The sequence below is a fragment of the Ixodes scapularis genome, unplaced genomic scaffold (genome assembly GCF_016920785.2).
Source record: "Ixodes scapularis isolate PalLabHiFi unplaced genomic scaffold, ASM1692078v2 PGA_scaffold2__306_contigs__length_199485367, whole genome shotgun sequence".
Classification (NCBI taxonomy): Eukaryota; Metazoa; Arthropoda; class Arachnida; order Ixodida; family Ixodidae; genus Ixodes; species Ixodes scapularis.
The window spans coordinates 90448410-90463765 of NW_024609857.1; the positions used below are offsets into that span (position 1 = coordinate 90448410).

At 45.9% G+C, this 15356-nt stretch overlaps 1 protein-coding gene across 1 annotated transcript in view; it reads left to right on the plus strand.

Moving 5' to 3' along the window:
- The first annotated feature begins 669 nt into the window (after window positions 1-669).
- LOC115322760 (trafficking protein particle complex subunit 10) overlaps window positions 670-15356 on the plus strand; it is a 59199-nt gene continuing 44512 nt past the window's right edge. Inside the window, exons 1-6 of the mRNA XM_042291477.1 lie at window positions 670-676; window positions 821-903; window positions 965-1056; window positions 4912-5022; window positions 7566-7705; window positions 9543-9730. Coding sequence (XP_042147411.1) covers window positions 670-676; window positions 821-903; window positions 965-1056; window positions 4912-5022; window positions 7566-7705; window positions 9543-9730 — 621 coding nt within the window. The remainder of the gene's footprint in view (window positions 677-820; window positions 904-964; window positions 1057-4911; window positions 5023-7565; window positions 7706-9542; window positions 9731-15356) is intronic.

The window sequence follows — 15356 nt, forward strand, 5'->3', positions numbered from 1 at the left end:
TCCAAACCTTTACAAATAGGGAGAAGTCGGAGAACAGGTGCCCGATAAAAACTGCCTGACATAAGAGATAATAAAAAGACACACCTTTCGCAGCCCACATGCTTTATTTTTTACATTCAAATGTTCTTTAACCGATCGTAAAGATGCACGACGGAGTCATATTCGTAGAGTGACAGGACGGGCATATTAGCAATATATAAGTGCCACCGGAATGCTAGCGAACTTTGAACACACTCTACATTCCTTTCGATCGTTAGGTAGCTCAGAATCGTCGCTCGTTTTTACATACCTGCCATGGAACAGAGGTTTGGGCCTGAAATATAGCGAAGCATAACATCGTTCAACGGTAAAGAAAAATGCTGTAATTAAAGCAATTGTATTTTTACAATATTAATAAAGATACATACTATCCGGTACAACCGAAATAATAAAATTTATTTCTGTTATTTTCCGGCGAAGAGACGAAATTCACGCGCGTTTTCCCATAGGAATGCATGGGAGCACCGCAAAAGTTGACTGGTTGCTGTCTGCTTCAATTTGCCTCCCGAAAGTCGCATAGACACTAGCGCCAGTTGAACCTCTAGCGTACATTATAATGACTCTATGATGTGTCCCGAGCGATTGTGAGCGTGCCATGATACACCTTTAAAATCCGTTTAGGGTGGCAAAATGCAAAGTCCACCTCTGCTCATGTATAAAATGCCCTAGCCTTTATATTTAATTTCTCTTTCTGTGTCCCAGGTCCGTGTCGCCTTGGTGTCGATGTTGTTGATTCACCGTTGTGTCGGCCTTAATGAGCACATCTTTTCTCTCTCCGCAGGTGCAGAGCCGGAGGTGCAGTCGCCGCACAGCCAGGTGCGGGAGGCGCTGTCGTCCAGGGAGTCCTTCCTCAAGCATTACCTGGTGAGGACGAGCGGATGAGGTGGCGGGGGCCCTCACCCGGGGGTCCCCCTCACCCTTGCAGAACCTGTCGGAGCGCACCATGATCACCTTCAAGCACCTGGGCCGCATCCGGTCGGCAAGGCTGGTGGGCAAGGACATGGCTGAACTCTACATGTGAGCGGACGCCGGAGTGTTCCTACAGCTTTTAAACGAACGCTTTTTAAGGCACTTCAGACGGCCCGCAAAAATCGGTTTCTCAATGTATCGCGCTGCAATTTACTACAGAAGTGCAAGCAGGTGGTGTTTTCCTCTGGCAGGGGTGTGATAACTGCGCCAATTGCACCATTTTGATACAAACCGAATTTTCTGCTCTTAGTTGCGCCAGAAATGTGAAATCTGTCGAAATTGCGCCACACTGCGCCAAAGTAACTCAAAAACAAAAAAAAAAGTTTGCGGCAACACTAGATTTAGCGGAAAACGAGAGCTTGGTTGGCAACATTCAATCTCGTTGTAGTAAAGTACACGGCACGGTTACAGGGTGGCGCAAGCAACTGCCATATTCAAAGATTTCAGCTGTAGTACCCTTCTATACCTATGATACGTGATCTTTTCCCAATTTTCCTACCTCTTTCCGCTGTCAATCGTGACTGCATGCTAACGGTGCGCTGTCACGCGGTCTCGCTGTCTAGCCGCGGGAGGTACGACGCACAGGCTATCAAGATGAGCAAACCTAAGTATTTCTTTCGTTTTGAGAGTAAACTTTTTTTTAAAAGTGCTATTGAGCGCCTCCATTGTGTAATTGTTCATTCGTGTCCGTAATCTCGTCAAAATGGGCGTCGCCGTCGCCGTGAGTACTTTCGGTCACACACGTGTGCGTGAGCAATCAAATTCATCAGTCACACACCTGTATTTAGCGTGCATGTAGTGCTTATAGTTTTTCTACCAATTCAATATTTACCTTGTGACTCACTTTTGTGGGGGGCTTTTTCCATCTGCTTATGCTTTCTACGAGCGTCCGATCGATGTGTGGTTGTAGTAAACCGTGCTTCCCTCTCCATGCTCTCGAATCGCCGCTTTAAAAAGTTTTGCACTACAATTGCGCTTTGGCACCAGTTCGTATAAGCTTGAGGTATCTGGTACCCACCTAACTTTGCAGCAAGCCTCATCTTTGCGCATAAAACTCGCGTTTGCCTTTTCCGTTTCTTTTTTCTTTTATATTTTATCTCGGTGTGTATCAGCGCTGATGACTTATTGGAACCAGGGTGGACAAAATTAACAATTCAGAAAGAACAATCTGATTTATGTGATTTATATAAGATTTTTTATGATTTAAATTGCTGATAAGCTGCTCTAACATTTTCTGCTCCTAATCTGCTCCAAACTGCAGATTTTTGTGCTTCGAAGTTACTCCAAAATGCATAAACTGCTGCTCCGAAACGAGAATTTTGTGCTCCTAAGCTGCTCCAAAATCCTGATTTTTCTGCTCCAAAAATTGCTCCAAAACCTGTTTCACCTGTCTCGCCCCTGCTCTGGTCATTTCACACAACCAAGGCAGAGCATGCACATCAATAAAATTGATATGGCATGTGCATGTAACAATTTCAGAGAGGCACTCGTCCATTCTTGCAGTAGATATATTTTTTAGGGATGTGCAAATATTGAAATTTTCTAATACGAATCGATTATGAATAAGGAAAAAAACTGAGTTTGAATATCGAATATGTGTTTATTAATAATAAATTGCAAAACAAGAGGTAACAGCAGGCTTTATTTCCATTTTAAAATAAATCAATGCCACTGCATTTTACTGGGCTGCAGCAGGCTAAAGATGCTTCTAGTAATGCACCCATTAAAAATTATCATGTAAGAAAATTAGCTGCTCAACGTGTTTAGAAAGTATGCGCTCCCTATGCGCCGTGACAACATTTCGGCTAGTACAAACGACCCTTTCGCTCCGGACTGATGTAGCGGGGATGGCCTAGTACTTCTGAGCGAGTTTGCTTAAATGCGGGAACTTGAAGTGGACAGTGCGCCCCCACCACTCGCAAGGACCTTTGCCCCTGTCCAGAAGAGGCTTCTCGGCGTGTTCTATAACTTCCCTCTCTGGGGCAGATGCCAACTGAGTCTTCTCCTTGTTCATCACTAGATGGTCAAAAGCGTTCCATACACTGGATGCAACAAGTGGACACGAAGACGACGCTTGTATGGCAGTGTCCCCACTTGGTCCCACAACAGCTGACTGGAGCTCCCTTGTCGAAGGTCTTTCAGCCAGATCATATGGGCAGATGCCAGATGAACTGCGACTTTAAAACGAAAGTCAAGAAACATGGCCAGGCTGGCCACTTCATCAAAGTCACACTCCGCCAAGCGAGTCTTGATACATTTTTTTAGATTTTCAGCAAATCCCGAGTTATTTTTGCAACCGTGAAGGCAATGCAGAATTCCAAAAAATAATTGGAATTGGACATGGCAATGAGGAGTACTTTTCATCACTTGTGATCACAGTTGCATCAAACAAGGGCATCAATGCCTCTACAAACTCCACTGCATACCTCCACTCGGCAGTGTTAAAGCCATCTATGATACAGTCCAAAGTGGCAAGCTCAAATGTGATTGCTTCTTTGAGTTTGAGGAGCCTGGAGAGCACGAGGTACTGACTATTCCATTTTGTGTCAACGTCCTGGACAACATGGCGCACGTCTTTGTTTAGCTGCGTATGCAGATCGTCCAGTCGTTTCTGCACACTAGAGCTATGCTTGTAATGTTCTACAATCCATCTCGCCTTGCACAGTTTGTTGAGAGACTCGCATCCTCACATCGCTGATCGCCAGCTGCACGGTGTGCGCGAAACAGGCTCGCTCGAACCATGGCAGTTTACGTTTCGACTGCGCGGGAGTGGCAGGAGTTGTTGTCGATGGCGATGCAGTGTTCTGCTCGCACCTAGCTTTTTCTGTTTTTAATTTTCAAACATTTATATTAGATAATACTCTCGAGATTTATTTTATATTTATATTTCACTCTCGAGGTTTATTTTACTGTATCAATTTCTAGAACGTGCAATTACATCACATATTGCTATAAAAGTGCCACACAACAAAGGGCTTGGTGAAAAAGAAACCGAAACTGATCCTGTCTTGCCGCTATCGATGGATGGAAACAGAGCAGATCAATAACACACACAACATATGCATTTCCCAGTGAATAAACACATTCATAGGGGAATGCGTGGCAGGCAGATTATTTTTTACTTGCTCGAATATTCGCAGTTTGTGCAAATATTTGCCGTTTTTACCGAATATTCGCAGTGACTGAATATTCAGGAAATTCTGAATATGCAATTTTCGAATTGAATATGTTTCGAATAAGGAAAATATTCGACTGATATTCAAAATTTCGAATATTCGCACACCCCTAATAATTTCGTGTTTGGTGAATAAAAGGTTGGTAACCAGTCCCATGACACGTCTTGAATTTTTGAAGATCATTCCTATAGACAGATGGAGTACACAAGATCAAGAAATGAGCGCCTATTTTATCCACTTCATGGCAGTAGAGGTGTGCGAATATTTGGTTAAATTTATTACTTTTCCTTGAACCGTTATGTGAACCAATTAAAACGGGTTTGAACCGTTATTTTTTCTGCTCCAAAGCTGAACCTGAGTTTCGGTTTGGCACCCTTATTGAAACATGCTCGTGACACGCTCCACTTCCGAATAAATGCTTGTCTTCATCATTGTAAGGGATCGGGAGAACACAAGCATGTGTCGTGTGTACGGCATGTCTGAAACCCTCCCAAAGCTCCCCGTAACCAAGCCGAAGTGTGGCGAATTATAATGCACGCCTAACTCGCACACGACAGACTCTGCTCCCCGGGTTATCAGCATGATCGAGACAAGTTTTAATTCTTTCTTTCTCCTAGTGTGGAGGGGAGCCTCGCCATAATGCGTGATCCCAGAAAGCCCAGTAATTTAAATGGGAACTTACGTGGGATGTCTCCTTCACTCCATGCTTTGCACCTGCTCCCTGCAGCCGACTGGGGCAGCCTGAGCGTGCGGTGCCCTTCCTGACAGACCTTCTTCGCACGCAGTCGGACGAGGGCTGGACCCGGCTGGCTCTGGAGACCCAGCAGGAGCTCTGCAGGTGGGTCATCATCCTTCTGTTATTCTTTCGTTGCCCTTCCTTTGTTCTTTCATCATTTTGCCTCCGTTCTTCCAATATTTTCTATTGCCCTTCCTTCGTTCTTTCATCTCATCTGTTATTTTCTCATTTTGCTACATTATTTTGTTATGCTTCCGTTGCCCTACCTGTTTGTCCATCATTCTTCCTTCATTCTTCTGTTATCCTTTTGTTGCTCTAGATTTGTTCTTTTGTCATCTTTCTTTATTCTTCTGTCACTCTTTTGTTGCCCTTTCTTCATTCTTTCTTGGTTCTTCCATCATTCTTTCCTCATTTTTTTTGTTGGAGAAGCTCCCAGGCCCCAGCACTGCATCCAGCAAAGTTCGCACAAACAGCCATATTCATTTCAGGAGAAGCCTTTAGATCAAGTAAAGCTTTATCCCTACTGCTTCATTGAGCTGTGTCCATCCCTCGACGTCTTTGTTGATGTGATTACCTATGAACACGACTTAGTGCTGTTGAGTCGGATGTGTCCTGCTAAACATCCAAGTTTATAAATAACCATCCACTCCTGCAATGGCTCACAGATTATGATCTTCAGTAAATAAATAAATAAATGGATTTTGCCAATTCGGGTAGTATAGTGAACATATTTCTGATTCCTGTTGACTTCATTACCTTTTGTGCTACTTATAATGCCTTGAGAACTAGGAACTGGTATAGTGATAGAACCCCAAGGAAGGTTGCAATGAAGCGGCTACGAACATCGGTCTATGCTGGCAGTCATCATCTGCCATCTGTTGTATTCTTTGACCTCCACAGGTTCAACTGTACAAAGTACAAATTCCAAAACTTGAACAGTACGACAGGTTCACCAAGCACCGAAGTACCACATACCCCACAATTTGCATCGTTAAAACTCGGTCAGCCAGTTCTAACAGGTAAAGGTGTGTGAATGGTGATTCGAACCTAATGGCGCTGCGTTGTTACCACTCTTCACAATGCGAGGGAGTGGCATTGCATACCGACTCTTCTTACGATGTTGAAGCTAGTGATGACACTGTGCTATTTTATTTGAAGTGATGTTTGCACGCCCCTACTGACCAGATGTTACAATTGACGACTTCCACTGAGGTCTAGCCTCCCCCTGCTTTTGCAAAAAATGCAGAAGAGAGGCGACAGATTTGACGAAGCTGAATTGACCGGAATATTGTCCGATGCATCACTGACCACGTTCCAAGATTTCTTCGATCTCGCTCCACATAAGGGGTTTTGTACCTTGGCATTTGAAAAACCACTCACATTGAGCAATGCTCAGTCTGTGTCAGGGTAAAAACGAGAGCAGAGTGCAGTAAATTTTATGTGTTGATATCATTGGTCCTAGGAAAATGAATATGAGAGCAACAGGAAGGCGAAAAAAGAAAGCAGACCATAGGTTAGGAGTGTTTGTTTTTCTGTGGTGAGTTGAAAGTGTTCAAGTGCTTGTGAACTTCTGTTTATATATATATACTACAATATAAATCAGCCCCTCCCAATTCTGACCAATAAAAAAAAAAAAGTTTTTTCAAGAAATATTTTTACAGCAGAGCTGTTAAGGGCTAGGTTCCCCAGGATTCTGTCTGGTACCAAACAAATGTTGACACAAAACTCTAGACAGCTACCGCCATCTATGAGCGACGGCGGCAACCAGACAACCGGCCTGTTGGCCTCGCTCATAGATGGCGACAACCTTTCCAGCCTTTCCACTCTGGTTTTTACCAGAGTGGAAAAACTGAATTTCTCTAGGCGTGATCCTAGAAGTCGTCCTTGAGGTCGTCCTAGACGTCGTCCTTCAGGTTGTCCTCGAGGTCGTCCTAGAAGTCGTCCTTGAGGTCGTCCTAGAGGTCCTCCTAAAAATCATCCTTGAGGTCGTCCTAGGTGTTGTCCTCGAGGTCATCCTAGAAGTAGTCCTTGAGGTCATCCTAAACGCCGTCCTTGAGGTCGTATTAGACGTCGTCCCTGAGGTCGTCTTAGGCGTCGCCCTTGAGGTTGTCCTAGACGTCGTCCTTGAGGTTGTCCTAGACGTCGTCTTCTGGGCGTCGTCCTTGAGGTCGTCCCATCAAAGTACAGCTTCGTTGGTCTTCCTTCTTCACCAGAGCGGAAAGGCTGAAAGTTTTTTTTTTTAAATATTTATTTTTGAGATACTCTAATTTGACATACCTATTTCTGAAAAGGTTGGCTTATATGCTGTAATATGTGATAATGCTTGATGCCAGTGTTTTACTACTACAAAATAAAGGCTGGAACGCCCCAAAACAGGCAAGTGATGTTTTCCACTTTTTTGTGTATATTAAGCGTCACCGGCGACTGGCCCATCGAGACCACCGATGTCCATGTCTAAGCCCCACTGTTTCAAAGCAGCTGAAATGCATGGGTCTTTTCCCTCAGTATTATTATATGAGCCCTGTGATCTGTGTTGTCACATGATATGGCCATGGGGAGCGAGTCAAATCTGTCCGAGTGATATTTGGAGTATAGCCGCTCTGCCGGACAATGTTTGTGAAGAGTGGCCCGCCTGACGTGTGCAGGTGCTACCTAGAGCTGACCCAGTGGGGCAAGTTCCTGAGGACCAGTGCCCAGCTGGCCTGCCACCCGGGCCTGGGCAGGGAGCAGCGGCTGGCCCACCTGGCAGACGTCTGCCAGCACATGGGGGCCCTCAGGGACTCTGGTCGGTAGGCCCAGTAGGGAACTGCTTTTACTGTACTGCCTCCTCAGAGAAGCATCCTTTGGGGAAAAGGGATAGCCCGTAGGTTATTGACTGCCATTGGTGTGTTGGTTTAGAGGTGTCTAGTTTGTCGTTGCAATCCGGAAGTATGCCACATATAAAGGTACATTGCTTTCCGTGGGTCATTTTCTCTTGCATTACATCTATATAGAAACATGAACAAAATTGAACAGTGTCTACCAACCTGGAAAACCTGGAATTGTTAGGGAATTTATGAACATCTGGAAAAGTCAAGGAATTGTCGGGGAAATCTCCAGACAATTTCTGAAGTCGGGGAAAACGACCGATGTGGGCGGCACAGTGGCATGCAACGAGGCAAGAGGGTGTGGCATGCGGTTGCCTGGATGGCCTTCACGCCAAGTGACAGCATAAGCCACCACTCAATTCACCAGATTTAAATGAGAACAGCTTGAACAGCCATACAGCCCCATCCTACGCATTTTCTTCTTTTGTAGTGGCCGGGAAATTTAATAGTAATATTCAGGGAAACCTGGAAAACGCAAAGAATTTGAGAGAAGAAAATTGGCAGTGGTAATCGAGAAGACCTCAGAAGACAATTTAAATGCATCTTAATTTTACAGATTGGAAGACAATGTGCATAGTTTATTTTACGGTCTTCCACCATTTGAAAATCTTTTGTGGCAACACAAGTATGTGTATATGGCAATATAACCGTGCCAATCAAGGCCACTCTTCTAGTGAAGCAGAGAAATACTGAACAAGAGGTCAGTCGTTCGATTCCTGGCAGGGGACACGGTCTTTTGTGAGGACCAGTCATGTTATTGCATTTTCATTACGACAATTCGTGATGCTCTATGCCTGGAGACCAGCCCTAAAACGCATTCTGCATTCATACACCACGCGTAGCGAAGGGATATTGCCTCCGGTAATGCAGTTATCAGAACCGAGCCTCTCGGAACACTGATTGTCACAATAATTGGGTAAAAACTCTTGGGTATCTTTCGGGTTTGTTTCCTTAGACTGCAGTCGAGATGGTCGTAGGCTGTAACGTTCAGCCACCTCACCTAAAGTTCCGACTCAGTGTAAAGGCAGGTCGGGCCGCGTGCACCGGGGACCTTGCTCCACACCCTCTTGCAAGGGAACCATAGTGTTTCCCCCATCCAGGGCCTACACTTTCGAAAGCCGTGACATTCACCATGCAGGGAGGTTTCGTGTCTTCTTCCGCTTGGTGCGGGAACTTGCCCAGCGGCGGCCGTGGTTAAGTTTGGATCGTATGTTTGTGTTGGGAAAGGGGGGGGGGGGGAGGGGGATTTATTTTGTGACGTGTGTGTTCTATCCAGGTGCTTTAAAAAAAATGTTTCTGGGGAGTTCAGTGTCTATTTAAAAGGACAAATTAAGACGCTTCTGTGCTGCCCTCAAAAAAAATTCCCAGTTCCTTGCCGTGTCCTGCAAATAAACTGCGGCAAGAGCCGGCGCGCCGCACGCTCCCGCACACAGCTACACTGCCGCGTTTCAATTAGATTTAGCGGCTCAATTAAGGAGGGAAATTGCGACGTCGTGCAAAGGCATCAATTGACGCTACGATGCCTCAACGTCATGACTCAGTGATTCCCCGCTAAATTTAGCGAGGACATTTTTCTGCCATATCAAGTGGGCCACAACGTACGTACGCAAAATGCATGCGGGACGCACCGCAAAACCTTGCCAATAACGATTAATGCTGAAAAAGTGTGGGGTCATCACCGAAAAACCTCAAATCTGTCTGTCGGAAATTCGCTCAAATCCTCGGAGCGTACGACGGTGGAATGTATTGTGACAGGGGACGGCCCCTTGACACTGGAGTCTGAGGGCATTGTACGCCTGGACCGGGTCTCGGTGCCGGGCGGCGGCAGCTGGACCGCTGGGAGTGAGGTCACCCTGGGGCTGCACCTGACCAGTGAGCTGCCGGCCCCCGTGCGCTGTCGCAAGATCACTCTGCTGCTGGCACGAGAGGACGCTTCCCAGACGGTCAGAAAATGCACTTCGATCTCGCCCGATTGCCGAGCGGCTCGAATCAAATATGGCGAGAAACCGAGGGAGAGGAGGAGATTAGAGCACACAGAGACATTGGAGCACCGAGCTTGAACTGGAAGGATAGTGGGTAGATGCAAAGGCTGGCCGCGTTTGCCTCTACTCATGGTTTGAACATGTTTGAACGGGGAGCAGAGGCAAAGGCGACTAGCCTTGCGTCTACCCTCTAGTCATTTCAACCAGATTTTGGCGCTCTGATGTCCCCACGCACGTTCATTGCCTCCTCTTCCATAGTTTCTTGCAGTATTAGCAGTAAAAATCTATACTGTGTAGATTTTTTGCAAAATTATCCAAGCACTAAGGAGAATGCCGGTAACGTATAGGTACGGCTGGCGACAAAAGTCTACGGATCACGCGAGCCGTGCTTTAGCCGCCCAAGCTGCATCACTGCGCTACCTTGCGGCGCGGCACCTGTTGTCGAGACCCGTAGTGTGTGCATGTGCATCCTTTGGTACCTGTGGGCATGTCATCTCTCCCGCTTCCGGCCGACACCTTCTTATTCCCACGAATATTGCACCGGGCACCACTTCAGCAGTCACCATTGGTGGACGTGCTGCAGCTCTATCTCAGTGGTGTGTTGAGCGGCAAAGGCCGCCATATCAACTCTATCTCCCGCCGTCTGGCATGGTATCGTTTTGCCCAGCTCGGCGGCCAGAAAAACAGCCGTTCTGTCTTTTTTCTTTTCTTATTTGTTTAAGAAGCCCTTTAAGTTTGTCTGCACTTGCTGCTCTATCAACCAATCAGTGACAACAATTAATTTAAAAAGCGTTATTTTATTGTATAGTGCAAACGTTTTCTTTAAAAATCTTTAAAAAATCTTTAAAAACTTAAAAGCTTCTGACACAAACAAATGAAGGAAGAAAAAGACAGAAGGGCTTAGGGTATCTACATGTCTGTCTGTCTCAGGGTGAAGACAGCCTTTGTTGTACTGAGTGGGCCAGCCTGTGACGTGCTGGTGCACTCACTGCGTGACTTGTGCGGTAAATTGGTGTCTAAGCATTAGCCAGGGCTACGTGCTCGAGCCAAGTCTTGCCGGTTTGCACAAAAGTGTGTGCTTGTATGAATTCAGTCTAGAATAGCTGTTTTCCCGGCGGCTGAGTTGTGCAAAAGAATACGATGCCGGACGGCAGGAGATAAAGTTGATATCGCGGCTTCTGCCACTCATCGCGTCATTGAGATATGGCACGGCAGCCAGCGGCAGTTACCAAAGTGGCGCCCGGCATCGGCCGTATTTATGAGAATAAGAAGGCGTTGGGCTGGAAGCAGGAGAGTTGACATGCCTGCGAGTTTGAAAGTACACACATGCAGGCATTACAGACCTCAACAACAGGTGCCGCGCTGCAAGGTAGCATGGCAATGCAGCCCATCCCCGGCTCGCGTGGTTCGTAATCTTTTGTGGCTGACCATAGACACGCTGCACATGCTCATCTTGTCTGTATAAAAGCTTCAAAGCAAATAACCAAAAAAAGGCGTTTGCAAATGCGCATGCAAGGTGATTTATTTTTCCCTTCGAACAGGTTTTGCTGCAGATGCCAGCACGGGCACTGCGTGTAACTAAACTCACAGTGCACGTCTCGGTGGTTGGGTAATTTAGAGAAAGTTCTACTGGATTGAATTGGATTTTATTGACTACCCCAGTAGAGTTGGAGGGGACTGAGAAGAAAATGCCACTTTTGTGTGACTTCACAGAGTTCCTGCCCCAACAAATGTTAGCATTAGGGGCAGAAACGAAACAGAGAGAAGGATCAGATCTCTACAGGAAAGTGTGGGTGCATTACTAACATGGACAATAACAACAGCTGTACAATTTATAGTTAAAGTAAAGGACAAAACAAATGAGTGTCAAATATCCATGGGAATATGTACAACCGATGACACAACCCAAGAGAAATGTTACAGACCCGGGTTCTAATGCACAATTTTCACTACTTGTTTGTGCAGACATATAAGCACATGATGCCCACAACTATAGGTAATTAACCAATGTATGCTAAAAATAGATTTAAAAAATCAATAGTGGGTATGGATTTAGCAGTTAGTAATTCCATATCCGAGTCTCGCGAAAAGAGGCCATTCAGTGCAGTGGGTAGCGTATGTTTGGTTTTTTGCATGCCATAGTTGGTTCTTGATAGTAAGCCTCGATCTGAGTCTATGTACATTTTAGGCAATTCTCAAGTCTTTTGACGTGGACAGTGTTATGTTGAATAGCTGGCCCCTGGTTACTTCCCGTGACGCATTCATGTAATGGAAGAACATTGCGCGACTGCTGCATCAGCGTTCAGCTGGAACTCAAATCCTGGCTGAATGAAGACAAGCCACGGCCGAACATTGACACGGCACTCATGTCTAGACTTTGTGTCCCACACTCGCAGGAGTGCTACCTCTTGTAGGGCTTTCTTTCACAGATGCTACACACGATGATGTGTCAACGAGCCTTAAAATGCATGCCAAGTTCATCTGTGCAACCTCACTGCAAAGCAAAACACAATTCGTTTTGTGTCAAGGCCCGTTCACACTCTTGCGACCGAGTACGACTGAGTGAGACGAGATCTCTTACAACTTCTTAAATGTTTCTAGAATGAGGGAACGGTTGGATGGATGGATGGATCTGGCTAAACCCTGTGAATCGGGCGGTGGCTTGCGCCACCTAGCCAACATTATAAATCTAATTATATGTTTTGAATTCCAAGATTAAATCTCACCCCTGCCTCGATTTTAGCCACCAGTCTGATAACCTCCGCTTGGTTATTTCTACCCGTGTAAAGTCTATTTTTCCTTCACTGTCTTTAAAACCCAATGCTTCGATTAAATCCGCCCGGTCACTGTTAACTGTTGGGTGAAGCCCTTTACAGAAAAGTATTAAGTGTTCAGCCGTTTCCTCCTGCTCCCCACACACACTACATAAAGTGTCCATCTCCTGGTACTTAACCCGGTACGTCTTAGTCCGCAATACTCCTGTCCTGGCCTCAAACAACAAAGAGCTTCCCCTAGAATTATCGTAGATATTTTCTTTGCAAATTTCCTGTTTGAACATTCTGTACGTCTCCAGTGCTGGTTTTGTCTGCATACCCGTTTCCCACAGACCCTTCTCTGTTTCTTTTATCCTTTTCTTAGCCCGTAATTCCTGGTTGGCACCCCCACTGCCTCCCAAATATTTGCTTGATAATTTTCTAGTTCGCTTTCTCCATTTGGTATCTACATTCCTCATGAACACACTGACATTGTGGCGCCATCTATGCGGTGACCCTAGAACTGCATTTCACAAGAGCGAAGGTTTTGCGGGATTTCCGAGGTCAAATGTGCGTAATACCCATAGAAAGGCTCGTTTATAACATTGACAAAAGTTTTTTGAGCCAAAAAAGAAAGGATATTGCGCGAGAAATAAAAAAAAAATATGCCGGACCGCCGAGTTTACACTGCTTCCCAATAGATGGCGCCAGTGTGTTCTCTGGTTTAAGAAGTTTTAAGGAACCCAGGTTTAAGAGGTCGCAAGCAGTCGCAAGAGTGTGAACGGGCCTTCACCAATGATTTTGATACGACAGGGTTCTTTATTTAATTTGTTGACGTGCAACTGACACTACGAAACCCACCCCTTTTCCGCACTATTGCATCAAAGGCGGTGGTGACTTGGAATGTATAGCGCGTTCCTTTCACGTTGAAACTGAGTAGATGTACACTTGGCACGCATTTCGTGCCTTGGCGGCACAAACATTGTGGTATGTAGCATCTGAAAGAAAGCCCTGCCAAAGATAGTGCTCGAGCGAGAGTGGAATGTGAGGTTTGTGTCTATTGCATTGCACACCCCAGCTTTGACCCTGCTATTTCATTTCTCCCTGTTCACTTCAAGGCACACGCTTGTTCTGTTACTTCTTAACTCCAACATACTTTTCCATCATACATGGGAATGTACTCACTTTCTTAGTAACAGGGCCATAGTGCTGGAAGGTAGGACAGAACTGGAAGGTGGAAAAGTTAAAGGGCCCATGAAACAAATTTTGGGTTGGGATAAATGAATTTAGATTGGGATTTGACTAATAGCATATCATTACGTGGGCCAAAAGAAAGAAGATAGAAAGTCAAAAGCCTGATTTTCGGTACGAAAATTTTAAAACACAGCAGACTATTTCACACCTTCTCTCCTTTGAAAGCTCTTTGCCTTTTCAGTGTGATACGTCTTCGGACCTCATTTATTCCCTTCACGTATAAGTTGGCAGTGCGGTCGAAGCTATGCACTTGCCGGACCAATCAGCCACCTCCCTTTCATCACCTTTCCCTTATTTCTGCACTTAGGTATGTGCGAGGTAGTGTGATCACGTGGCAAATGTGTGGCTGGTCCAAGGAGCATGTAGCTTCCACAGCACTGTCAGCTAAGCGGTGAACGGGGTGGGAAAAGCAACTTTTTTCTGAGTTTTGAGGGACGGGCTAATCTTCTAGGGGAAGAATGGCAGTTTTGGGTACACGAACAAGGGTCCGAGCAAGGGGAGAGTCCCTCCTTTCCGTCTTCCTGAACTGTTAGGTACAATGCACGATTTGTGAGTTGAGGAGAAAAGCTAAGAAGGAAAAAGTTGAATAATTGTTTCATGACCCCTTTAATGTGGGTAATTGTCCGGCCACTTTGTGCTGGGTGAGGGGGATGGCACAAAAGGTGTAAAGACTCAAGCACTATAAACATGGTGCTCTTCGTGAACACCAAGGTTCGTCCTCTCTACCTGCAAGAGTCCAGGCATGTTTCCTTTAGGAAACAAACAAAAGCTTTTGTGGCCTTTGCTCCTTCGTGTGGTTTGTCCTGAGAACCTCTGCCACAAAGAAGGGCTGGTCATCCAGGCATGCAGGCATGCTTTCGAATTCACTTCTTTCTTTCTGACATTATCCACCAGAGGCGAGCACTGGGTGCAAGCAAACTGGACACGGGTGTTGCGTCAGTGTTCGGCTGGAATTCGTGTCGAATCAGTAAGGACACAGGTTCCAGCCAAACAGTGGCAAAGCTCTCTTGCGTTACTAGGGAGTGCTACCATGAGCTGCGAGGAGCTAGCCGTATAATGCATTCTGCATTAAAAAAAGGCAATTCAAAACTACTTTTTATGGTCGAATAGAGGCTTCTTTTTAAAGGGGTCATAAAACGCTTTTCCATCTTTTTCCTGTTTAGCTTTCCTCTTCAACTCATAAATCGCGCATTCTACCAAACAGTTCAAGAAGACGAAAAGAGGGGAGTCCCCTCTTGCTTGGAATCTCACTTTTATACCCGAACAGAGCAATTGTCCCCCTAGAAGATTAGCCCGTCGCTCAAAATTCAGACAAAAGTTGCTTTCCCCACCCCGTTCACCCCGAAGCTGACAGTGCTGGGGAAGCTACGTGCTCGTTGGGCCAGCCACACTTTTGCCATGTGATCATGCTCTCTCGCGCATACCAACGTGCAGAGAATGAGGTCAGGTGATGAAAGGGAGGCGGCTGATTGGTTGGGCGAGTGCGTAGCCTCCACCACAATGTCAGCTTAGAGGTGAAGGGAATAAGGGAGGTCTGGTATCATGTGACGTGCGTTTGGACCCGGTGACGCGCTTTGGGA